General features: G+C 43.5%; 3 protein-coding genes across 10 annotated transcripts in view; all 3 read right to left on the bottom strand.

The window, feature by feature from the left end:
* LOC112228653 (transcription initiation factor TFIID subunit 1) overlaps window positions 1-7855 on the bottom strand; it is a 58097-nt gene extending 50242 nt beyond the window's left edge. For 3 of the 4 annotated variants that reach the window (XM_042309736.1, XM_024394152.2, XM_024394153.2), the window contains exons 1-2: window positions 7539-7854; window positions 7204-7318 (exon numbers count right to left, since the gene is read on the bottom strand). In XM_042309736.1, the coding sequence (XP_042165670.1) occupies window positions 7204-7317 (114 nt within the window). In that variant the 5' untranslated portion in view covers window position 7318; window positions 7539-7854. Of the gene's footprint in view, window positions 1-7203; window positions 7319-7538 lie in introns of all 4 variants that reach the window. The other variant, XM_042309737.1, reaches the window with a different exon arrangement.
* Window positions 7856-10927: 3072 nt separating this feature from the next.
* On the bottom strand, window positions 10928-14781 carry LOC112228658 (rho-related GTP-binding protein RhoG). 3 transcript variants are annotated; one of them, XM_024394165.2, is made up of 2 exons: window positions 14625-14781; window positions 10928-13931 (listed from the first exon to the last, which is right to left on the bottom strand). In XM_024394165.2, exons 1-2 carry the CDS (start codon window positions 14728-14730, stop codon window positions 13324-13326), a joined length of 714 nt encoding a protein of 237 aa, XP_024249933.1. In that variant the 5' UTR covers window positions 14731-14781; the 3' UTR covers window positions 10928-13323. The 3 variants fall into 3 exon arrangements, with proteins under 3 accessions (XP_024249933.1, XP_024249934.1, XP_024249936.1); XM_024394166.2 differs by having other exon boundaries at window positions 14546-14712; XM_024394168.2 differs by lacking the exon at window positions 14625-14781 and adding an exon at window positions 14292-14482.
* A 156-nt stretch (window positions 14782-14937) lies between these two features.
* Window positions 14938-21288, bottom strand: LOC121841424 (FH2 domain-containing protein 1-like). Of its 3 annotated transcripts, none has more exons than XM_042309744.1 (12): window positions 20926-21288; window positions 19800-20245; window positions 19592-19653; window positions 19379-19481; window positions 19180-19265; window positions 18893-18993; window positions 18690-18760; window positions 18420-18527; window positions 18229-18299; window positions 17849-17966; window positions 17330-17494; window positions 14938-17147 (listed from the first exon to the last, which is right to left on the bottom strand). In XM_042309744.1, exons 1-12 carry the CDS (start codon window positions 20966-20968, stop codon window positions 15471-15473), a joined length of 3051 nt encoding a protein of 1016 aa, XP_042165678.1. In that variant the 5' UTR covers window positions 20969-21288; the 3' UTR covers window positions 14938-15470. The 3 variants fall into 3 exon arrangements, with proteins under 3 accessions (XP_042165678.1, XP_042165676.1, XP_042165679.1); XM_042309742.1 differs by having other exon boundaries at window positions 21064-21284; XM_042309745.1 differs by having other exon boundaries at window positions 20814-20933.
* Between the last annotated feature and the right edge of the window lie 4722 nt (window positions 21289-26010).

Genomic DNA, 26010 nt, shown 5'->3' with positions numbered 1-26010 from the left:
ACAGGCTAGCAGTGAGAAGGTGGAGCTAACATGATGCAGCCAGGACTCTCAGTACAGGCTAGCAGTGAGTAGGTGGAGCTAACATGATGCAGCCAGGACTCTCAGTACAGGCTAGCAGTGAGTAGGTGGAGCTAACATGATGCAGCCCAGACTCTCAGTACAGGCTAGCAGTGAGTAGGTGGAGCTAACATGATGCAGCCAGGACTCTCAGTACAGGCTAGCAGTGAGTAGGTGGAGCTAACATGATGCAGCCCAGACTCTCAGTACAGGCTAGCAGTGAGTAGGTGGAGCTAACATGATGCAGCCCAGACTCTCAGTACAGGCTAGCAGTGAGTAGGTGGAGCTAACATGATGCAGCCAGGACTCTCAGTACAGGCTAGCAGTGAGTAGGTGGAGCTAACATGATGCAGCCCAGACTCTCAGTACAGGCTAGCAGTGAGTAGGTGGAGCTAACATGATGCAGCCCAGACTCTCAGTACAGGCTAGCAGTGAGAAGGTGGAGCTAACATGATGCAGCCCAGACTCTCAGTACAGGCTAGCAGTGAGTAGGTGGAGCTAACATGATGCAGCCCAGACTCCCAGTGGAGGCTGGCAGTGAGTAGGTGGAGCTAACATGATGCAGCCCAGACTCCCAGTGGAGGCTAGCAGTGAGTAGGTGGAGCTAACATGATGCAGCCCAGATTCCCAGTGCAGGCTAGCAGTGGCAAGGTGGAGCAGGCACGTGGCACACCTTGCGCTATAAGGGGACATCGGCTGCGCTGATAGAGTTGATACGTGGGACACATTTTGACAGAAGTATAGAAAGTAATAACAATTGGAACACCGAACCGTTTTTCCTGTTCTAGAATCGAAAAAATAACCTAAGTTTCAGTATACCGTACAACACTAGCAGATTGATACAGGCCTCTCTCATCTTTTTAAGTGGGAGAACTTGCACAATTGGTGGCTGACTAAATACTTTTTTGCCCCACTGTATGTATGTATGTATGTATGTATGTATGTATGTATGTATGTATGTATGTATGTATGTATGTATGTATGTATGTATGTATGTATGTATGTATATATATATATATATATATATATATATATATACATACACACTGCTCCAAAAAATAAACATCCTAGATCTGAATGAATGAAATATTCTTATTGAATGTGAATGTGTTGAATGTGCTGACAACAAAATCACACAAAAATGATCAATGGAAATCAAATGTATCAACCCTTGGAGGTCTGGATTTGGAGTCACACTCAAAATTAAAGTGGAAAACCACACTACAGGCTGATCCAACTTTGATGTAATGTCCTTAAAACAAGTCAAAATGAGGCTCAGTAGTGTGTGTGGCCTCCACGTGCCTGTATGACCTCCCTACAATGCCTGGGCATGCTCCTGATGAGGTGGCGGATGGTCTCCTGAGGGATCTCCTCCCAGACCTGGACTAAAGCATCCGCCAACTCCTAGACAGTCTGTGGTGCAACGTGGCGTTGGTGGATGGAGCGAGACATGATGTCCCAGATGTGCTCAATTGGATTCAGGTCTGGGGAACGGGCGGGCCAGTCCATAGCATCAATGCCTTCCTCTTGCAGGAACTGCTGACACACTCCAGCCACATGAGGTCTAGCATTGTCTTGCATTAGGAGGAACCCAGGGCCAACCACACCAGCATATGGTCTCACAAGGGGTCTGAGGATCTCATCTCGGTACCTAATGGCAGTCAGGCTACCTCTGGCGAGCACATGGGAGGGCTGTGCGGGCCCCCAAAGAAATGCCACCCCACACCATGATTGACCCACCGCCAAACCTGTCATGCTGAATGATGTTGCAGGCAGCAGAACATTCTCCACGGCGTCTCCAGACTCTGCCACATGTGCTCAGTGTGAACCTGCTTTCATCTGTGAAGAGCACAGGGCGCCAGTGGCGAATTTGTCAATCTTGGTGTTCTCTGGCAAATGCCAAACGTCCTGCACGGTGTTGGAATGTAAGCACAACCCCTACCTGTGGACGTCGGGCCCTCATACCACCCTCATGGAGTCTGTTTCTGACCGTTTGAGCAGACACATGCACATTTGTGGCCTGCTGGAGGCCCTTTTGCTGGGCTCTGGCAGTGCTCCTCCTGCTCCTCCTTGCACAAAGGCGGAGGTAGCGGTCCTGCTGCTGGGTTGTTGGCCTCCTACGGCCTCCTCCACATCTCCTGATGTACTGGCCTGTCTCCTGGTAGCGCCTCCATGCTCTGGACACTACGCTGACAGACACAGCAAACCTTCTTGCCACAGCTCGCATTGATGTTCCATCCTGGATGAGCTGCACTACCTGAGCCACTTGTGTGGGTTGTAGACTCCGTCTCATGCTACTACTAGAGTGAAAGCACCGCCAGCATTCAAAAGTGACCAAAACATCAGCCAGGAAGCATAGAAACTGAGAAGTGGTCTGTGGTCAACACCTGCAGAACCACTCCTTTATTGGGGGTGTCTTGATAATTGCCTATAATTTCCACCTGTTGTCTATTCCATTTGCACAACAGCATGTGAAATTTATTGTCAATCAGTGTTGCTTCCTAAGTGGACAGTTTGATTGCACAGAAGTGTGATTGACTTGGAGTTACATTGTGTTGTTTAAGTGTTCCCTTTATTTTTTTGAGCAGTGTATATATATATTTATGAAATTGGTATCTTTCCCCCTCTCCCCTCCCAGAGGACCTGAGCCCTAGGACTATGACTCCGGCACAGCCAGGACAGGCCTCCACTTAGAGACTGGTTCCCCTCTAGGTATCTTCCTAGGTTCCAGCCTTTCTATGGAGTTTTTCCTAAACACCGTGCTTCTACATCTGCATTGCTTGCTCCAAAGGGTTTTAGGCTGGGTTCTGTATAAGCTCTTTGTGACATCTGCTGATGTAAAAAGGGCTTTATAAAATCAATTTGATTGATTAATGTTTCACGTAGATGCAGAAAGTAAACCGCAGAGTGGGTCAATTTCCGCAACAACCAAGAGCTCTGAAGCATGATGCTCAACTTCTCTGCTGTTTTGATATCCCTGGCTACCACACTGTGAACAGTGTGAAGCAAAAACATGCGCATGCGCAGATACTGTGTGTGACTGTGTGAGAGTTAAGTGTTGAACCTCGCTCATCCCAATATCCTAGCCTCTTCATTAATGATAGGCCCTGCTTCACTGTACTTGCGAGACATTGCAAGCCAAGAAATTGTGAGATACAGCATTTCATTGTGAGATACAGCTATTGATTACCAATAGATTGGCCTAGTGCACGGTTCTGACTGCCAACCTGCCTATGCTGTGCTCCTCCCCTCTCTGTCCATCCCTCGCTAGCTATGAAAGATGCAAGTCTTTGTGTTCTAGGAAGTACAGCAACTAATTAGTCTCCTCCAGTGCTTGACCTGGACTGAAATACGAGCACGTACTCATTTTATGGGCCGGTATTGTTTACATTTAGGAGCTCCACAATACTTTTGGGCAAATATTCTAGATTAAATAAATAAGAGGAACGGGAGCTCAAGCAGTAGAAAATGTGAGGTGCCAGTACCCAGCCCCTCGCTGAGCTACTGCTCAAGTCAAGAACTGGTCTCCTCGGTTCCAAAGATATTGAATCTTAGGAGTCGATTCCTTGCAGAGTTTAATCTTGACACTAAGAAATTGGAGTTGACACCTGGAGTCGAGGAATCGACTCTCCACTACTCTGCCAACCCTGATGTCCTTGCCGTGTCTGAATCCTGGCTTAGGAAGGCCACCAAAAATTCTGAGATTTCCATACCCAACTATAACACTTTCCGTCAAGATAGAACTGCCAAAGGGGGAGGAGTTGCAATCTACTGCAGAGATAGCCTGCAAAGTTCTGTCATACTTTCCAGGTCTATGCCCAAACAGTTCGAACTTCACATATTAAAAATTAATCTCTCCAGAAATAATTCTCTCACTGTTGCCACCTGCTACCGACCCCCCTCAGCTCCCAGCTGTGTCCTGGACACCATCTGTGAATTGATCGCCCCCCATCTAGCTTCAGAGTTTGTTCTGTTAGGTGACCTAAACTGGGATATGCTTAACACCCCGGCAGTCCTACAATCTAAGCTAGATGCCCTCAATCTCACACAAATCATCAAGGAACCCACCAGGTACAACCCTAAATCCGTAAACATGGGCACCCTAATTGACATTATCCTGACCAACTTGCCCTCCAAATACACCTCTGCTGTCTTCAATCAGGATCTCAGCGATCACTGCCTCATTGCCTGTATCCGCTACGGGTCCGCGGTCAAACGACCACCCCTCATCACTGTCAAACGCTCCCTAAAACACTTCTGCGAGCAGGCCTTTCTAATCGACCTGGCCTGGGTATCCTGGAAGGATATTGACCTCATGCCGTCAGTTGAGGATGCCTGGTCATTCTTTAAAAGTAACTTCCTCACCATCTTAGACAAGCATGCTCCATTCAAAAAATGCAGAACTAAGAACAGATATAGCCCTTGGTTCACTCCAGACCTGACTGCCCTCGACCAGCACAAAAACATCCTGTGGCGGACTGCAATAGCATCGAATAGTCCCCGCGATATGCAACTGTTCAGGGAAGTCAGGATCCAATACACGCAGTCAGTCAGGAAAGCAAAGGCCAGCTTTTTCAAGCAGAAATTTGCATCCTGTAGCTCTAACTGCAAAAAGTTCTGGGACACTGTAAAGTCCATGGAGAACAAGAGCACCTCCTCCCAGCTGCCCACTGCACTGAGGCTAGGTAACACGGTCACCACCGATAAATCCATGATAATTGAAAACTTCAACAAGCATTTCTCAACGGCTGGCCATGCCTTCCTCCTGGCTACTCCAACCTTGGCCAATCTACCCCCCACCCCCCCGCGCAGCTACTCGCCTATGCCTCCCCAGCTTCTCCTTTACCCAAATCCAGATAGCAGATGTTCTGAAAGAGCAGCAAAACCTGGACCCATACAAATCAGCTGGGCTTGACAATCTGGACCCTCTATTTCTGAAACTGTCCGCCGCCATTGTCGCAACCCCTATTACCTGCCTGTTCAACCTCTCCTTCGTATCATCTGAGATCCCCAAGGATTGGAAAGCTGCCGCGGTCATCCCCCTCTTCAAAGGGAGAGACACCCTGGACCCAAACTGTTACAGACCTGTTACAGCCGTCTTCATCACCCTGGCCAAGAATTTCGACTCTGTCAATCACCATATTCTTATCGGCAGACTCAGTAGCCTCGGTTTTTCTAATGACTGCCTTGCCTGGTTCACCAACTACTTTGCAGACAGAGTTCAGTGTGTCAAATCGGAGGGCATATTGTCCGGTCCTCTGGCAGTCTCTATGGGGGTACCACAGGGTTCAATTCTCGGGCCGACTCTTTTCTCTGTATATATCAATGATGTTGCTCCTGCTGCGGCCGATTCCCTGATCCACCTCTACGCAGACGACACCATTCTGTATACTTCTTGCCCTTCCATGGACACTGTGCTATCTAACCTCCAGACGAGATTCAATGCCATACAACACTCCTTCCGTGGCCTCCAACTGCTCTTAAACGCTAGTAAAACCAAATGCATGCTTTTCAACCGTTCGCTGCCTGCACCCGCACGCCCGACTAGCATCACTACCCTGGATGGGTCCGACCTAGAATATGTGGACATCTATAAGTACCTAGGTGTCTGGCTAGACTGCAAACTCTCCTTCCAGACTCATATCAAACATCTCCAATCCAAAATCAAATCTAGAGTCGGCTTTCTATTTCGCAACAAAGCCTCCTTCACTCACGCCTCAAAACTTACCCTAGTAAAACTGACTATCCTACCGATCCTCGACTTCGGCGATGTCTTCTACAAAATAGCTTCCAATACTCTACTCAGCAAACTGGATGCAGTTTATCACAGTGCCATCCTTTTTGTTACTAAAGCACCCTATACCACCCACCACTGCGACCTGTATGCTCTAGTCGGCTGGCCCTCGCTACATGTTCGTCTCCGGACCCACTGGCTCCAGGTCATCTACAAGTCTATGCTAGGTAAAGCTCCGCCTTATCTCAGTTCACTGGTCACGATGGCAACACCCACCCGTAGCACGCGCTCCAGCAGGTGTATCTCACTGATCATCCCTAAAGCCAAAATCTCATTTGGCCGCCTTGCCTTCCAGTTCTCTGCTGCCTGTGACTGGAACGAATTGCAAAAATCTCTGAAGTTGGAGACTTTTATCTCCCTCACCAACTTTACACATCTGCTATCTGAGCAGCTAACCGATCGCTGCAGCTGTACATAGCCCATCGGTATATAGCCCACCCAATTTACCTACCTCATCCCTATAGTTTTTATTTTATTTACTTTTCTGCTCTTTTGCACACCAGTATCTCTACCTGCACATGTTCATCTGATCATTTATCACTCCAGTGTTAATCTGCTAAATTGTAATTATTCACTCCTATGGCCTATTTATTGCCTACCTCCTCATGCCTTTTGCACACAATGTATATAGATAATTTTTTTCTACTATGTTATTGACTTGTTTATTGTTTACTCCATGTGTAACTCTGTGTTGTAACTCTGTGTTGTTGTCTGTTATGCTGCTACACTGCTATGCTTTATCTTGGCCAGGTCGCAGTTGCAAATGAGAACTTGTTCTCAACTAGCCTACCTGGTTAAATAAAGGTGAAATAAAATGTCATCATTGTTAACAGTCTGAAAAATGGCAGAGAAAGGCAAGCGACAGCAGTGAAGTCCTGTATGGCAATGCTCTAATTCTAATACTCAATTCTCCACCATAATTTGCAAATAAATTCATTAAAAATCCTACAATGTCATTTTCTGGATTTTTTTTTCTCATTTTGTCTGTCATAGTTGAAGTGTACCTATGATGAGAATTACAGGCCTCGTCTTTTTAAGTGGGAGAACTTGCACAATTGGTGGCTGACTAAATACTTTTTTGACCCACTGTATGTTTAAAAGTTAAGCATTTTTTTCTATCACATCCCTACTCTGGGTCCCCAAAAGGCTAGGGCCGGCTCTGACTGCATATATAAGTACGGATGTAGCTATGCAGACCCCTCAGCCAATGCGGCCCTTCATGATGAGTTCAGACTTTTTGTGAACTCATCATGAGGATTGCCCATTCCTGCTTTAATGTATGCATTCAAAACAGTTGTGTTTTTTGCACTCTGTGCAGAGTGTTTTCCTCTTGTAACAAAGTAATCACTCACAGTGTCCAGCACGCTGTCTCCTTCCAGCTGACCATCTTCATTGATGTTCCCGAAGAGGAAGCCAGTGAGAGAGAAGGGACGGTCTTGGTCTTCATCACTGTCTGAGTCCGACATCCTGAGAGAAACATTTACTGATCAATTAGTCATATCAATGTGTGATTCGTAGATTCTCTCTTACATTGTTTATTTAGTCCTTACTTGTCAGGAGAAATGGAAAGCAGTTAAAGGGGGTGTCAATGACATTCATGCATGCATGATCACAGCAAATGGGATGGAATGACAGACAGGAGTTGAATGCAAAAAATAAAAATGGTCTGTTGAAGGTTTAATCTTACCTTGCGCTACTTTTACTCAGTTAGGAAGGCCAGTTGGCCTCGGGTTGAGGCCAGCTTGATAATATCTTCGGACCCTAACCGAAGTTTAGCTTAGCAAGCTAACGTTAGCCATAACACCCAATGCGATCTCCTTTCACTACGCCATTATCCACACGGAGTAAAATGGTGAGAACGCTTGCACGTAGTCTAAAGTAATTCACAGGACCGTTATTTGGAAAGAAAATGTAATGGATTCATTTATTTTCAAGTGTAGTCCATGCAGACAACACCAACCAACACTGGTGAGATTGTTCAATGCGCGTGCGCATAATTCATTTCCGCCCCATGAAGGATTGCCCCCCCGGCAGTTGTTTTCCTTTGGCGCGTGATATGTCGCCATCTACAGGATAGCGTATTTGATTATTTTTGTACAGGGCCGTTCAATGCAAGCCACTGACTGTGAAGATAGTGTAGTAACACACTGACACACGTGATCAAAACAACATGATTAGTGTTGTTGTTACCTGATGTGACCTGACCTGACTCCTAGCCTTTAAGAAGTAACTAAGCTCACTGGTCTGAGAAAGAGAGCAAACATCCTTGGCTTGAGGTGTCTCTGCCTTGTGTCTCTGCCTTTATGACAGTGTCTTGCAACATTTATTCTATTGTTCCCACTAAGAATCTGTGTGACAAACACCAGGGCAAGAGCCCAGTCAGCCATGCCCATCTCACAAAGCAAAGTGACAATGAGATGTTTGTGTACATTTTTGTCATTTAGCAGACACTCTTATCCAGAGTGACTTACAGGGGCAATTAGGGTTAAATGCCTTGCTCAAGGGCACATTGACATATTTCTCACCTAGGGAATTCAAACCAGCAACCTTTTGGTAACTGGCCCAACCTCTTAACCACTAGGCTACCAGCATTACAGTGGTGTAACAGCAAGGTAGGATGTAAGATTGTTCAATGAGAATGCACTGCATCTACTCTCTCTGTTTTTTGTTGTGGGCTTTGAGCAAACTGTAAAACAAAATCACAGAATATATTGAAAATGTCACAGACTATCTTGAAAGTGCTATTTAAAAAAAAAAATCTGGTGACTTCCCCTTGCTGGTTCTGTCAATAGAGGTGCTGAATGCTCCTCCTGTTCATAGAAAATGTGTATATTCTCATATTTAATCATTTTATCTGCAGAGGTGAGGTTTTCATCATTCAGTAGTGCCTCAAATACAGTGCCTTCAGAAAGTATTCATACCCCTTGACTTATTCTACATTTTGTTGTGTTACAGACAGAATTCATAATTGATTAAATAGATTGTTTTCTCACCCAGCTACACACAATACCCCATAATGAGAAACTGAAAACATTTTTGTAGGATTTTTTCCAAATGTATTGACAATTTAGTACAGAAATATCTAATTTACTTAAGTATTCACACCCCTGAATCAATACTTTGTAGAAGCACCTTTGGCAGTGATTACAGCTGTGAGTCTTTCTTAGTAAATCTCTAATAGGTTTCCACACCTGGATTGTGCAACATTTGCCCATTTTCCTTTTCAAAATTATTCAAGCTCTGTCAAAATGGTTGTTGATCATAGCTAGATAGCCATTTTCAGGTCTTGCCATAGATTTTCAAGTAGATTTAAGTCAAAACTGTAACGAAGTTACATTCATTGTCTTCTTGGTAAACAACTCTAGATTTGGCCTTGTGTTTTAGGCTATTGTCCTGCTGAAAGGTGAATTTGTCTCTATGTCTGGTGGAAATCAGACTGAATCAGGTTTTCCTCTAGGATTTGGCCTGTGCTTAGCTCCATTCCATGTATTTTATATCCTGAAAAATTATTACAAGCATACCCATAACATGATGTAGCCATCACTATGCTTGGAAATATGGAGAGTGGTACTCAGTAATGTGTTGGATTGGATTTGTCCCAAAAATAACACGTTGTATTCACGACAAAAAGTGAATTGCTTTGCCATATTTTTTGCAGTATTACTTTAGTGCCTTGTTGCAAACAGAATGCATGTTTTGGAATATTTTTATTACGTACAGGCTTTATTCTTTTCACTCTGTCATTTAGGTTAGTATTGTGGAGTAACTACAATGTTGTTTATCCATCCTCAGTTTTCTCCTATCACAGCCATTAAACTCTGTAACTGTTTTAAAGTCACCATTGGCCCAATGGTGAAATCCCTGACTGGTTTCCTCCCTCTCCGGCAACTGAGTTAGGAAGTACGCCTGTATCTTTGTAGTGACTGGGTGTATTGAAACACAATCAAAAGTGTAATTAATAACTTCACCATGCTCTAAAGGGATATTCAATGTCTGTTTTAAAAATGTTAAAAAATCTACCAATAGGTGCCCTTCTTTGCGAGGCATTGGAAAACCTCCCTGGTCTTTGTGGTTGAATCTGTGTTTGATATTCACTGCTCGACTGAGGGATTGTACAGAAAATTGTATGTGTGGGGTACAGAGATGAGGTAGACATTCAAAAATCATGTTAAACAATACTATTGCACACAGAGTGAGTCTGTGCAACTTATTATGTAACTTAAGTAAATCTTGACTCCTGAACTAATTTAGGCTTGCCATAACAAATGTGTAGAATACTTATTGACACAAGACATTTCACCTTTTCATTTTTTTTTGTACAAATTTCAAAAAACCTAATTCCACTTTGACATTATGGGGTATTGTGTGTAGGCCAGTGGCATTTTTTTTTTTAAATCAGGCAAAACAAACTGTGGAAAAAGTCAAGGGGTGTGAATACTTTCTGAAGGCATTATATACAGAACAAAGATGAAATACACACAAATGTAAACTTTTGCATTGATTTAGTAATGCAAGTGGGTTTGGTTGCAGTTCAAATTACAACTCACAAATCAAGTTCCACAGTGCTTGAGTCAACAACCACACACTCTTTTGAGGCACTTCAATGCCAAGTCATTCCTTTCAGGTAGAGATTTTTTTTTAGGTAAAACTTGAGTTTTTGGCACTACCTAATGCTAGAATGTGCCTTTTCATGAAGTAAATCTGTACACTGATAGACCAACAGCAACCGATTCAAACGATGGCTGTATGCAGAAGGGCAAGTCTAGGTAATGCCAAATCTATGGTTTGGGTTCACTGTACCATACAGGACCGACCGAGCCTGTCAGTGATTTGTAAGTATAGGAGGTCAATTTTTTATTTATTTCTATGTTTTATTACCAGGTGACGTTTCCTTGATGCAACTGCTCTGACAACGCATTAATAGATTGAAGAAATTGGTTGCACATTCTTTTACATTGCCTTTTATTACTAAGCTTATATAATTAAAAGAAAATGGGTAAACATCTTATCAAAGTAATTATTTGTAAAGGTAATGCATGTGATTCTTTGTAAAGGTAACTACACAACGTAAGGTAATCATTTATCTGAAATATTTATTGTACAGTACACACATAGACTTATTGTAAAAAAGGATTGAATCAAAAATATATAAAGTTGAGTCTTTACACATAAAGGTAAAGACCATGACACTTGTATCTGGAATATCTGGAATATAAAATGAATACCAAAATGTCTCTCTTGGATAATAAATACCACAACCAAGCCTCTTTAGTCTGCAGTACAGAATGGAATTGAGCGCCAAAGTAATAAGGGAATATGTAGGCCTCCTTAAAAATACTTAATTGAACCATTATAACCTGTTATACAGGTCTCTACCAACATAAAGGAAACACCAACATAAAATGCCTAAATAGGGCGTTGGGACACAATGTACCACCAGAACAGCATGGCATAGATTATGCAAGTGTCTGGAAATCTATTGGACACCATTCTTACATGAGAAATTCCATATTTTGGTGTTTCGTTGATGGTGGTGGAAAATGCAGTCTCAGGCACCGCTCCAGTATCTCCCATGTGTTCAATTGGGTTGCGATCTGGTGACTGACACACACACACCCTTTAAACCCCCATGCTCATTTGAGACCCCTCTTTCAAAGTAACAGATCTCTTCTAGCCATGGTTGCCAAAATAACAGGCAACTGGGCATTTTTACACATGGCCTTAAGCATGATGGGATGTTTATTGCTTAATAAACTCAGGAATCACACCTGTGTGGCAGAACCTGCTTTCAATATACCTTTATTCCTCATTTACTCAAGTGTTTCCTTTATTTTGGCAATTAGATGTACATTTCATAGCAGGTTTCTGGTTAAAAAAAACTATTACATTCCACCAGAACCAATCTGTTATCAGTGTTGGGGTAGAATTAATTCCATCTGTTTGAGAAGGCAAAGACTTCCACACAGAGGAAGCGCAACTTCAGTTCAAGTGCTAGACTCTGCAGGTTTCCACCACATGTATTGTCCAGTGAGCAAATTTCTATGAATTATACCTAAAAATGCAATACTTCACACCACTATATTGAATTTGGTCTGATGGGAAAAACCAGCTGACCCTGTGGCTCTTAATTACAGAAGCTGCACATCAACTCATTACAGATCCCATATGACATCACAAAGGGACGAGGCAAACGACAGAAATATTCATACCAATAATACCACCAGACAATGAAAAAAATCCTGCTAGAGTAGTTTGGGTAAAAATGTAGGCCTATGTCTTCCACTCTCCAACAAGCATGTTCATGCAGCACAAGTAACTGTTAGGATTGCCACTCCTGTTGCAGTATTAGCCATACATACTTGCCATTACACTTAGATAAGTTAACAGTTAGCCAGGAATAAGCAGCATTACTGCTGATATGTGGTACCTTCAACACGCATTCCTCAATGAGGCCAGTAACACTAAACAACTTTTATGACATTCTAATGTGTAGCATTATTCAGCACCGATTTCAATGAGTTACAATAGAACATATAATGTAGTTTACTTGTGGTTTCTGTTTGCCTTCAGACAAAAAAATAAAGACTACCCATAAGCAGGTCAGCGAGTTAGACTTTGGGGGGGTGTTAATCACTAAACGCTCAAATTATTGCTTCCTGACTTTTCCCACCAGCAATACAAAAATAACAATCTTTAGGGCATCTGTTTACTTAGCAGCTACCCAAATCTGTATTCACTCTGACACAATCAGGACTTTGTTTTGACAAAGCTGAATGGCAAGCTCATGGTTTTACAGAGTAAGAGAGTGTGTAACAGAGCAATAGGAGACAGACTGTTCTAATCAAAGTGTGCATGTGTTCAGGGTGACAGTGTCATACATACACCCGTGCTTGTCTCATAGCAGCAAGGCTAGTTCGGCAGATATCCTGTGACCCTGGCTTATGAACCACGTTAAAGGCAAACTATCTTATTGACAATCCACACTACAACTATTACTGTAATGGCACAGAGGAATGAACATAATGTTTAACAGTGGCTACTGATTGACACAACATTCCTGTAAATCACATCAGATGAAAACAAGGGCAAAGTTCACAGAAAAAGATCAACACATTACAAGACTGGCCTGATGAAGGAGAAAAGCAAAGGTGTCAAATCAATTGTAATCTTCTTAAACATACAGCCAGTGAGGACAAGGCAGCAAGTTGCTGAGAAGGCACCATTGAAATCCCTCAGCATCGTCACTGTAGTTTTGAATTCAGAGATACAAAAAAATCCATAGGAAGGCTGTTGGCATCAATTAAAACCACATCTTAGTGGAGAGAACCTCTTGACAAACAACCAATTAATATTGAAGCCAGGCAATGCTAACAAGTGGCGAGGGTTAGAACGTGGAAGGCATATTGGGAGCCAAAATGGCAGCGCCAATCGTTAGTCTCTTCCCCCAGTCCCCCTACAGTCTAGGCACATAGTTATAACACAACACACTTCTTGCCATTTTTCTTGGTTACGGGGTAGAGCACAGCTCGCACGGCCTCTTCAAACACCTCCCTCACACCGTCCTGCATCAGAGCTGAGCACTCCAGGTATTTGACGGCGCCGATCTGCTTGGCTAAGGCATTACCCTGCTGTTGGTTGGTGGGGGCCAGGCCGTGCTCCTTCAACTTCTTCACCGCCTCCACATCTCCACGCAGATCCTTCTTGGTGCCCACCAGCAGCACTGGAACTCCAGGACAGTGGTGGGATACCTCTGGGTGCCACTTGTGTCGTACGTTGGCATGAGAGGAGGGGCTGCCGATGGAGAAACAGATGATGAAGACATTGGTCTGGGGGTAGGAGAGGGTGCGCAGGCGGTCGTACTCCTCCTGGCCAGCCGTGTCCCACAGGTTGAGGCTGATGGCGCGGCCATCCACACTTATCTGGGCACTGTAGTTGTCGAACACGGTGGGGATGTACTCCTCCGGGAAGGCGTTTGTTGTGTAGGAGATTAGAAGGCAAGTCTTACCCACGGCACCATCGCCCACCACCACACACTTTATGGTCTGCATGCTTCCTTCATCCACACTGGCCACTAGGGTTCCTGAAACAAGGGGCAATATGAGAGAGCCACATGATCATAAAATGCTGATCATAAATGAGTAGTCATTGATTTTAGAGGAGAACACATGTTTTTGCAACACCTATTTTTTTATGTGGTCCTCAATGGAAAGAGGCAGACAGGGCTTACCAATACAAAGTCAAAACGAGAACATTAGAAATAAGACAGTTAAATACATTACACAAACTGATAGCAAAACATTAGTTAGCTTCTTTTGCTTGTTAACAAACAAGCTAGCGAACTATTTCTCGTTAACTACAAAGGTTGCACTAACGTTAGTTACATAGCTAACTAAGTACAAACATACTAGTATTATTGAATGAAAATAAAACGGTTATGTACAGGCAGTACAGCCCAGGGATTTAGTTAGCTATCCGCCAGGAAAAACGTCGATAGAACCTTGAGCCAGCTAGCTAGTTAGTTAGCCACTTAGCACGCGCTTGTGTTTCCGTAGCTAGCTGTGAACTTTAGCTGGCGTTAGTGCACGCTAGCCACCGCTACACGCGAACGCCAATTTCCTTTGTAAAATTGGCCGAGAACACAAATAACTTTTGGGAAATAATCTTTAACCAGGTTCAATGAAGAATATAACTCACAGTGTATTTAAAAGGGATGTTGAAATGTCCCATTGGCTAACTGAGCTGAAAGTCAGGTTATCTTGATATATTGCCCCACCGCTTCTTTGACTCGCGCCCTCATCCTCCTCCTCCTCCTTCTTCTTCTTCTTCTTCTTCTTCTTCGTGTGGTTTCCCGGCAGACTCGACGCTTCGTATTGCTGCATCTCAGTTTGGAAAGTGCATTGCACATTTGTTCACAAAAAACAATAATGGGGGCACCCTCCTTTCGTTGTAGCAGGTATTTCATCCGGGGATTCTTGCCTAAATAGTATTTTATTCTGGTTGTTGTAGTCGCTAGCTGCTACAATACAGTAGTGGAGAAGTGAGTTGGTCACACTTATTTAACAAAAGCCACACAATTTAAACACAACTGAAAGATCACTGTTTTTATTGTTTTGTGTATAGTTGGGACACAGAAATGTAAATACACTCTCAATGCATCTTCAATGATGCAGTCACCTCCAAGCACCCCACCACTCCATCTCTCATTTGAAATATGGAGAACTTCAATACTCACCACTTACTCAATAAGTGGGTCTTATTCCTGACCAGATCCTTCTCTGTTTATCCCCTCTTCGCCCATTCCCTCTCTATCACTCCATTTTCAAGTATCTTGTTGAATAACCCTAAGTACAACTTCCTGTATACCACCATATCCATACCTTATTTTTCCTTTCCTTTGCCTACTTTCGTTATTCCACGTTATTGAGTTATTTTATTACTTACCTTATAATATTTATCACACTTTCAGTACAAAGTCATTTCTAAAAATATGCCTGATTACCTAGCTAAAGCCAATGAGGTGTGATATCAAAAATAAAGGTACTATTCTTGATTCCCTATTGGCATCTCTCCATACCAGATCTGAGGGTTTTTATGTATGTCTAGGTGGGTGTGGGCAGACTCACTTCCACATGGATAGTGGAATTGGGAGCTTTGACCTGGGGCCAGGCAGCTTTATAGCTGTGGTCTTTGAGACTGCAGACTGGCTGCTCCTGTCCTTATTCACAGCCGCAGCGGCCATGAGGGCACAGCGTATGACCTTGGCACTGGTGGTCACCGAGGCCTGAAGGGCACGGCGAGGCAGAGAGGTATGAAAGTCAGGGTGCAGGGGCAGCTGCTTGGACACACACAGAGCTGACTCCATCACTGGCTCCACTTTGACTTCCTTCTCTTTCCCCTTTAGCTTAGTTTTCATCTGCACCTTCTCCTTTGCCATCTTCCTCTCCTTCTCCTTCTCTTTCTCCTTGACCTTCTCCCTCTCTTTCACTCTTTTCTTCTCCTTCTCACTTTCCCTCTCCTTTCTCACTCCCTCCCTCTCCCTCTCTCTTTCACTCTCCAGCTCTCTTTCCTTCTTTATCTTCTCTCTCTCCTTCTCATTTGGTTTGGCTTTTTCTAGTAGTCGACGAAGAGGATGCTTTTTTTTGGTCTGCTCATTCAGAGATTGCATTTTTCCCCTAACAATCCCTTCCGGGCTGACCTCAGAATGATCTCTGGAGGTGATTGGAGTTGGGGAACGCACTGAGTTCCTGAGAGGGAGACGTGAGGACCATGTGGAGGCTGCCTCTGACCTGCCTTGCATTTTGGGAATGACAGAGGCTGTGGGAGTGGGGATGGCAGAGGCAGTAGAGGAAAGGGTGGAAGTGGGGCTTGTGGAGGGTGTGGAAGCCCTAGTCCTGGGTATAGTTCTCTGCAGCCCAGAAGCTGGTGTGCGCACCTTTTTGTTCTGCACGTTGTCCCCCTGGACCTGGGGTGCTGCCGCTTTGTGGACCTGGGCTGCTGCCGCTTTGTGGACCTGGGGTGCTGCCGCTTTGTGGACCTGGGGTGATGCCGCTCTGACCTGCTTGTCCCTCAACCGTAAGAAGCAGTGGGATCCTTCCGTGGGCTCCTCCCAGGGCTGTGTTTGGCTCAGGTTCTTATAGGAGCATAGGCCAGTCACAAGAGTGTGACACACTACTGTGTCTCCCATGCATGAATACAGACGCTCCCATTCCCCAGGCTTCTGTGACTGTCCCTTGGTGGTGGGTTGGGCAGAGGCTGTGTCATGCTGTTTCTCTGGGTCAGACATTTCTTGTAGACTGCACTGCTGGTTCACCACTTTGGATGCTACATGCTTCAGCAGATCGGCACTCTCCAGAGGTGACTGTGGGCTGTCCACTGGAGGGGTGGTCTCCTTGGCAGGCTTGGCTGACATACTATTTGTGGGGTTAGAGGGGGGAGCAGACACAGTCTGCTGATGCTTTGTCTTGGGTGGGGGTGGTGAGTGAGCAAGGGTTGGTGGTGGTGTGTCACATGATTCTGTAGTATCATCATCATTGATGTTCTCCAGTAAGTTGTGTAAGGTTGGGCTCATGGCACGTAGTCGGCTGTCTGGGCTTCGCACGTTGTGGCGGCTCTGCCAGGTGTGGTAGAGGCTCCTCTCCAGAGTGCTCTCCAGGTCTTCTTGTTGGATGTCCCTGAGTCCCACCTCCAGGGCTGAACAGGTGGCTATGGAGCGACGTCTCACCGTCCCATCCCGGTCCCTCTCCAGCCTCTCTCTCTCTGCTCGCTTCTGTTCCTGAAGCTCCCTCTTTGCATTCTCCTGAAACAAAATCAGAAGAGTTATCAAATTAAAATGAACAGAATAATTTAGGGCAAATAAAAGTGCATCAATGGAGGTCTTGCCAACCAGCACACATTATTGTAGCAAACAAATATTAATTCATATCAATGGGAAAAATGAAAACATGGTTGAACACCAACAGATGCTGCTTAGGTGCTGACCTCTACAGCTTTCTGAAAGCGAATGTTGAAGGAGTAAAAGATGCTGCAGGCCTCCTCCAGCTTGAACGTGACATCATCCTCACAGAAGAAGTCCAACAGGTCCTGTTGGGCCTGCAGTAGAGCCTCCACCTCCACCTCTGCCTCCTCCAGCCTCCCCTCAGCGCTCTGACAACAGACCACAACAAAAGTCTTGCAAACCACCTTTCACAACTTATGATTGTTAGGCCAAATTACCATAAATGTACTTTCAAATGACTTGCAATGGTAAGGTCCTTTATGAAACATTTAAGGGGCAGTCTTGTGGTCTTATTTTGACATATTATTCATTATTTTATAGCAGGAGTGTCAAACTCATTCCATGCAGGGCCTATTGTCTGCATGTTTTTGGTTTATCCTTTTAATTACGACCTAGACAACCAGGTGAGGGGAGTTATTTACTAATTAGTGACCTTAATTCAACAATCAAGTACAAGGGAGGAGCAAAAACCCACAGACACGTATTTTACAGGAAGCACTTACCTGGAGGAAGTATTTGATTTGCTGTTGGAGAACAGGTTCCGTCTGAATTCTCCTCTCTAGTCCAGTTAGTCTGCTGCACAGCTGAGACAGATCCCCTTGCACCACATCCACAGACAGTCTGATGGGTGAGAGAGAACAGTAAGGTGAGATTAGTCTGATTTAAAGGGACCTAACATTGTTATTAACAATGGACTGAATTAATGAATGAATGGATGAATGACTCAATCAATCAATCAACATCATTGAGTACTTGGGTAAACCCCCAAAACATGCAAAAACAAAATGGTATATAATGCTGCTTCTTTTCTTTTTCAAGCATGTGAGAACTATGTCAGCAACTTGTCATGAAGCACTCATAACATCCTAAGTGTGTCACTGACCGGGAGGCGAGACCCACATGGCTCAACTTGAGGGGAAAGGACAGCAGGGTTGGGTCTTTCCTAACGGCTTCCTGAGAGAGGACAGACATATTGTATTGTTTTCTTTCTGTGAGACCCAAGTAGGACTAGTAGTAGGAGTGTTGGAAAGAAGTATTTAACATCCATTTGTGAAATATTGATCAGACTTTTACCATGGCCACATAATGCAGCAGGTTCATGCCTGGTTTGTTGGCTTTGGTGTCAGCTAGCTTGAGCAGAGAGGCGATGCGGAACCCAGCAGCATTGCCTGCGTAACCTCCCTGTTGTTGAAGGTCAGAAGGTGTGACAAGATCAGATAACTTATTCATACTCATGCACTCAACACATTTGGAAAAAAATGTAGAATATTGGTTGTCTATAAATCAACCAATCAGCCTGTCTGGCTGCACTGGCTGTCTAGGTGCCAGGTGACTGCGACTCACGGCATTCATGTAATTTCCTGCCCTCAGGACCAGCCGTAGGATGGAGTGCAACTCTGGGCAGCTCAAAAGCTCTAAGAAATAGAGATAGATGGGATAGTAATTTATAGTATGTCACTAAGATAAATCAACATAAAAGTCAAAGAAATCTCACAAAAAAAGTTCAGGGATCTGGGAAAAACAAATTTCAATCACTGTTTTCTCACCTGTGGCTGCAGACACCAAGCAGCGTGCTGACACACACAGAGAAGATAAGGCTGGGTCAAACTCCTGCTGCAGGATCATGGCATCCAGACGCAAGCGATAACTGACCAAGAAAAATAACAGGAGAGTATCGGAAAACCCACATTTTAAACAGCTTAAATGAGAGAAAATGGCGACAAGTTGAGGGGATGCAAAAGACAAGAAGAGAAATTAGATAAGGAGGATTCGATAGCATTGTCTTTTGGTAGGAGAAAGGTGATGACTAAACACCAACAATATGTTTAATCACCTGGGCACCTCCACTAGTAGGAGCATGAAGAGGTCAGGGTCTTCAAGATGGCTACGCTCTCCCCGGTATGCCCTCAGACGCCTCTCCTACAAAACAGGACACATGAGTTAGTACACTGTAGGACGGAAAAACAATGAAGATATAAAGACCACTAAATAGAGCCAGATGATATGGAGAGACAGACCGAACTCCACAGTACCTCCTCAGTCTCAGGCAGCATTTTGCACAGTTCACTGAGCATCTCACTCCCATAGTGCTGCCCATTCCCCTGCCTGATGTCCTCCACTATCTCCCTGACTGCACTGTGAAGACATGAGTTATAATGAGTTGCCACAGATGACATTAAACATTTATCTGATAGTGACATTATTATGAAAACCTGATTGAAGTGGGCTTAAAATATCTCTCCCACCTCTTGAACTGCCGGAGGAAAATTCCCACATTCATACTGCGCTTCCCGTCTAGAAGTGATACCTACAGGGTTAGACAGAAACAGAAAATACCAGTCAGAACACAGTATGGTAATAGCACCAACCTGGAATAGACTTTTCATTACAATTAAGACTAATAGACATTAAGCCTAAAACTGTGCATTTACATATGGAAACCAGTCCACTGACCTTTTCAGGTGCATTGCGTAGAGGGGAGCCAATAGGTCTGAGACCATGCCGTAAACTGCCATCCTTCTTGGGGGGCCGAGACCTCTTCTGTTGTCCAAACAGCTCGTCCAACGAGCTCAGGTCGAAGTGGAACTCATCTGGACTGTTCCAGACACTCTGACGGCCCTCTACCTTCTCCTTCGGAATGAGGTCCCAGTTCAGGTTGCGTAACTTGGACCGTTGCAGGACATCCCGACTGTTCTGGAGGCCACCGGGCAGTGGAGGAGGTGGGGGTGGTGGGGGAGACATGGTTGGGTGTGGTGTGTGAGACATGTTTGGAGGAGGTGGAGAGGACATGGATGTGGGGGGAGAGAGTGATGTCAGCTCAGACAGGTGATCCATGTAGGTCACTTCTATTCTAGGGTCACAAGAGTTAGGCAGTGGAGCTTCATTGAAGGGCCAGAGATCTGTATGGAAGTTAGAACAAGAATGTAGTTAGTGGAGATGTTGTTGTTGCCAGCCCAACTGTCTATAAAATGGAGAGAGGAGTTACATAGAATAATAATGGTATACTATGCCATAATTACAACAATACAACTTTCAAACTAGCTCCTCAATCATCTGTAAAATGTAGAGACAATAAACATATAAAAGCTTAAATATCTCCTTGAAATTACTACATTTGTCAGTGACACACTTTGCAGGATGAATATAATTGTAGGAAACATAACAGTCCCATTTTTCAACATTTTCCTCTTGCAAGCAACTCTCGCCACAAGAGCATTCTCAAATAACACGTTTATGAGCCCAAGCATATTAGCAAGCCCAAACGGCCGGCAGATGAAGCGATGACAAACGACTGAAATTAATAATAGTGCAATCTGCCGGCCGGTTGGGCTACATATGAGCCTACTATTAGAATAACATTGCAAAAGGAAACTTTTCAGACTGGTTGTCACGAATTATATCGCAAGAATAAAATAGCCTATCATGCTAAAAATAAATGTCATGCTAATATATTCTCATAACACTCACCTTAACAAATACATTGTCAATATATCTCTAAGCACCTGATATCAGTTCCCCATTTCATTAACCGACATTATTGAATATATAGCCTAATTTGTAATATAGCAATTCAATTTACATTTTTTGGGGCTGCCGTTCAGTGTTGCCTCCAGCGATGTCATTCCACTATTTACTTTGATGTGTACTACTTTTAGAAGTGCTCGTTTCTAGACCAATAATACATATCTCCATCGTAAACATATTTACATTCACATACGTGCGCAGATATGCGGTGTTGCTCCAGGAAAGCTTGAACATTTTCGGACTGTCCAAGCGCCAGAACCAGACGCACTGACGTAAATGAGGCTACCCCTTCCCATCACTGAGTATGACACACCGCTGAGCTTGGAGTTCTTCTTATCTTCTAAACCAAATCAACTTCTGACAATTGCACTATCTTGAACCTCTCAAAGTTTAAATCAATCACCCGAGTAGCAGTAAAACACTTTAACGTAAATATATTCTTGCCTGTGCAGTCGCCAAAGGAGAAGGAATCGGATATGGATAGGCACTGGGCAGTATATCTTATAACTCACAAATACATTGCTCATAATATTAATGGTATTTCCGATATTAAGCACCTGTTATATAAATGTTATGAGGCAATGAGCAGTGGATTCCTTCAAGTGGCCTGATACTGTGTAGTAGACCATTGAAATGGAGCTGACCTCAGATAGCTTTCATGACAGCCCAGTGAGCAAAATTACAATTGACATCGTTTCCAGAGTCTGATAAAGTATTTTAAAGCGTTGAAAATACATATTTTTTGGTCATTGTTTCTATGGCCGAATTTCAACCGTACATGAATTCACTTGTATCTGCGTTTCAAGGAAAAAACATTATATCACCTTCCAAAAATGGAAAATGGAGCCAACTGATGATTGCAGTGTGTAACATTTATGATTACTCCCATCTGTCACATGCCATTATGTTAGCTTTTCCAAAAGCTGTAAACTGGCAGTGATCATGTTCAACAGAAAAAAACTATAGAACACTTCAACTATAATAACATTCTCAGTAACAATTACAGACACGTTTGTCTTGCTTTGACTGTGATACATGTGACTCTACCTACATGTACATATTGCCTCAATTACCTCGACTAACCTGTGCACATTGACTCTGTACCGTTGTATATAGCCTCACTACTTTATTTTACTGCTGCTCTTTGACTATTTGTTATTTGTTATTTTTTACTAATCTATTTATTACCTAACACTTATTTTTCTTGAAACTGCATTGTTGGTTAAGGGCTTGTAAGTAAGCATTTCACTGTAATGTGACAAATAAAATGTGATTTGATTTGATGTGGTTTAGCACTGACTGTCATTTGCTCTGGATAACAGCATCTGCTAAATGACCAAAATGTCATTTTAAAAATGAACACTTGCTAGGCAGGTAAAGTACTATAGAGTACAGTAGGGTACAGTACAGTACAATACAGAGCATTATACTGTACCCTACTCTACTGTATTGAACTATACTCTACTTGTCTTTACTATACTTAACTGTACTGTACTATGCTGTGCTCTACTGTACTGTGCTGTCCAAACTTCAACCAAATCTGAACCAATCATAGCCGTTTTTTGGGGGACCAAATGAAGGCCCGTCCGGACCAAAACTGAACCAAATATAGACGTCTATGTTTTGGCCAAAACAAGGCTGGTCTGGACGGTACCGAATCATGTCTGGACCGGACGTCTGTGGACGCTGAAATGAAGGCCGGGCTGGACTGGACAAGAAAATGACTCTGTGGACGTCATGTTTGAAATCTATGTACTGGACTGATTTCTCACTGTGAAAGTGTTCTAGACATAATACACAGCTTCCCACTCCCTGACTTCCTTCTAGCCAGATATTTACAAAAGCAAAATAAGAAAGCTACATGATTGAAATCTCCTTCCATACCTCAGACCCCCTCCTTTCACATAGCCAGAGTAAACCAGCTCAGGAAGCAACCCTCTTAATTCAAATACTTAGGCATTAGCACTCCTGGCACAGAATTCAAGGAAATGCCTCTGTGCTGTATAATAGAAACAAGGGCAGGGCTAAACAATCTCCAGGAGACATGACTTTATAACCCAGAGCCTGCTGAGATCTGGGATCTACGCTGTGTTGTGAAGGGGGACTGATGGAGGGGTTTTATTGTGCCCAAATGGGGCGTGCACACATGGGACAGTTTTGATTAGTGAATACTCTGTAACCCCTTATTATTTAGGTTCCTGGGAACATCCCAGTAACTTATCATGGCAGGGAAAGAAATGAGGAAAGAGAGCTTTTTTGAAAACATGAAATACACTAAATAATATAAACATTCGGTACAGAGAAACTTTCATCTTGATTAAAGGATGTAATTTCTGGAATGATCTCTGACCTAATTGCCCCATTTGTTTTGTACAGGGACAAGACTGGTTTATAAAAGTACTTAAAGTCCATAAAAGATATAGAACACATTCTTCCCAAATACCTTCTCTCATGTCCTCAATGACCAAGAGACAAACAGGAGACTGGGATAAATAGATAGTCTCTCCTGGCCTTTGCTCCCTGCCTTCTCCAAAGCATTCTCTGTAGGATAAGTCATGTGTTATGCATGTGACAATGCATCACTCATGACTGAGGTTGAACTCAGGACAGACTACATGACGGATCGGGATTCAACCAAATCAAAGCAGTACCTTATCCTTCCAGGTCTATCTCCAAATAATTTGAGGCAAATGTCAGCTATTGGTTTATTATAAACACAATAAGACCTTCAAGTATCTGTGGAGCGCAGGACAATACTGATATGCTTGAGAAAAAGTTGAACTTAACCCTTTCAGGTGATAGGTAAAGACACCTCTTGCCCAGTAATCAGATTAAAGACTTGATACACATTTAACTGTGGTGGTAAGAATGTCAGTTGTTTTGGTTTGGTGGAGGTGGCATCTCCTGTATCAAGAAGGTTTTGATAGAATCACAGGAGCAAAGATTGGCTGTAGATAATGATGTTTTCCACTAAGGAGCAAAGATTTGAAAGCGATGGCAAGGCGGATCTACATACAGGTGATATAAGGATGCATTGTTCAAATCTTTTGAACTATAATTATGAACATTAACATATTCAGAGAAACCCTATCAAAATCCCAAATAGTGGTATGAGGTATTAAAACTCAAAACCTAATGTTGCTCTCCAAAAGTAACATAGCCATGGAAATACCAGTGGATGACCCAACTGCTGAAAAAGCCCTGGCATAGATTATTTGATTGGATGAAGAGTAGGACAAATTGGGAAGGATTCCTTAAGCAGAGACTGTTTGGTCTGACAAGCTATTTCTCCTGGCAGAGAGAGAGAGAGAGAGAGAGAGAGAGAGAGAGAGAGAGAGAGAGAGAGAGAGAGAGAGAGGGAGAAAGAGACCACAGGTAACTTCCACAAGGCTGTGAACAATCTAAGAGACAAGGCGAGAAGGGCGTTCTGTGCCACCAAAAGGAACATAAAACTCAACATCCCAATTAGGATAAATCAGTTATAGAACCGATTGCTCTCTATGGTTGTGGGTCTGGGGTCCACTCACCAACCAATAATTCACAAAAGGGGATAAACACCCAATTGAGACACGCATTGCAGAATTCTTCAAAAATATCCTTCATGTACAACGCAAAACCCCAAACAATGTATGCAGGGCAGAATTAGGACTATACCCGCTAATGATCAAAATCCATAAAATAGTTGTTAAATTCTACAACCACTTAAAAGGAAGCGATGCCCACACATTCCACCACAAAGCCCTCACCTACAGAGAGATTAACCTAGAGAAGATTCCCCTCAGCCAGCTGGTTCTCAGGCTTTGTTCACAAACACAAACAGACCCCACAGGGCTCCAGGAAAGCAACACAATTAGATCCAACCAAAATATGAGAAAAAAAAGATAACTATTTGACACACTGGAAAGAATCAACCAAAAAAACTGAGCAAACTGGAATGCTATCTGTCCCCTAAACAGAGAATACACAGTAGAACATCCTTGACTATAAACAGACTCAGTCAGCATAGCCTTGCTACAGTATAGGCAGACCTGGCTCATGAGAGAAGAAAGGCTATGTGCCCACTGCCCACAAAATGAGGTGGAAACTGAACTGCACTTCCTAACCTACTACCAAAGGCATGACCATATTAGAGACACATATTTCCCACAGATCACACAGACCCACAAAGAATTTGAAAACAAATCAACATGGGTAAACCATATACAGTTGAAGTCAGACGTTTACATACACTTAGGTTGGAGTCATTAAAACTTGTTTTTCAACCTGGTTTTCAGTCTGGTTCATCCTTGGGAGCAATTTCCAAACGCCTGAAGGTACCACATTCATCTGTACAAACAATAGTACACAAGTATAAATACCATGGGACCACACAGCCATCATACCGCTCAGGAAGGAGACGCGTTCTGTCTCCTAGAGATGAATGTACTTTGGTGTGAAAAGTGCAAATCAATCCCAGAACAACAGCAAAGGACCTTGTGAAGATGCTGGAGGAAACAGGTACAAAAGTATCTACATCCACTGTAAAACAAGTCCTATATCGGCATAACCTGAAAGGCCGCTCAGCAAGGAAGAAGCCACTGCTCCAAAACCACCATAAAAAAGCCAGACTATGGTTTGCAACTGTACATGGGGACAAAGATCGTACTTTTTGGAGAAATGTCCTCTGGTCTGATGAAAAAAAAAATAGATCTATTTGGCCATAATAACCATCATTATGTTTGGAGGAAAAAGGGGGAGGTTTGCAAGCCGAAGAACATCATCCCAACCGTGAAGCACGGGGATGGCAGCATCATGTTGTGGGGATGCTTTGCTGCAGGAGGGACTGCTACACTTCACAAAATAGATGGCATCATGAGGAATTAAAATTATGTGGATATATTGAAGCAACATCTCAAGACATCAGTCAGGAAGTTAAAGCTTGGTCACAAATGGGTCTTCCAAATGGACAATGACCCCAAGCATACTTCTAAAGTTGTGGCAAAATGGCTTAGGGACAACGAAGTCAAGGTATTGGAGTTACACAGACACACAGACACACAGACACACACAGACAGACACACACACACACACACACACACACACACACACACACACACACACACACACACACACACACACACACACACACACACACACACAC

This window comes from Oncorhynchus tshawytscha, linkage group LG30, assembly GCF_018296145.1.
Source record: "Oncorhynchus tshawytscha isolate Ot180627B linkage group LG30, Otsh_v2.0, whole genome shotgun sequence".
NCBI lineage: Eukaryota > Metazoa > Chordata > Actinopteri > Salmoniformes > Salmonidae > Oncorhynchus > Oncorhynchus tshawytscha.
Note: the sequence above shows the minus strand (reverse complement) of the source record. Positions and strands in the feature narration are given on the sequence as shown.

What these genes read in the sequence shown, in the direction of transcription:
- LOC121841424 (XM_042309742.1), bottom strand. Translation starts at nt 21,166, where the DNA reads ATGGGAAGGGGTAGCCTCATTTACGTCAGTGCGTCTGGTTCTGGCGCT. An exon ending in TTCCTCCGGCAGTTCAAGAG is followed by an intron (nt 19,482 to 19,591) that starts GTGGGAGAGATA and finishes ATGTCTTCACAG; the next exon opens with TGCAGTCAGGGAGATAGTGG. An exon ending in TGCTGCCTGAGACTGAGGAG is followed by an intron (nt 19,266 to 19,378) that starts GTACTGTGGAGT and finishes CCTGTTTTGTAG; the next exon opens with GAGAGGCGTCTGAGGGCATA.
- LOC112228658 (XM_024394165.2), bottom strand. Translation starts at nt 14,730, where the DNA reads ATGCAGCAATACGAAGCGTCGAGTCTGCCGGGAAACCACACGAAGAAG. An exon ending in GGGCGCGAGTCAAAGAAGCG is followed by an intron (nt 13,932 to 14,624) that starts GTGGGGCAATAT and finishes CCCTTGTTTCAG; the next exon opens with GAACCCTAGTGGCCAGTGTG.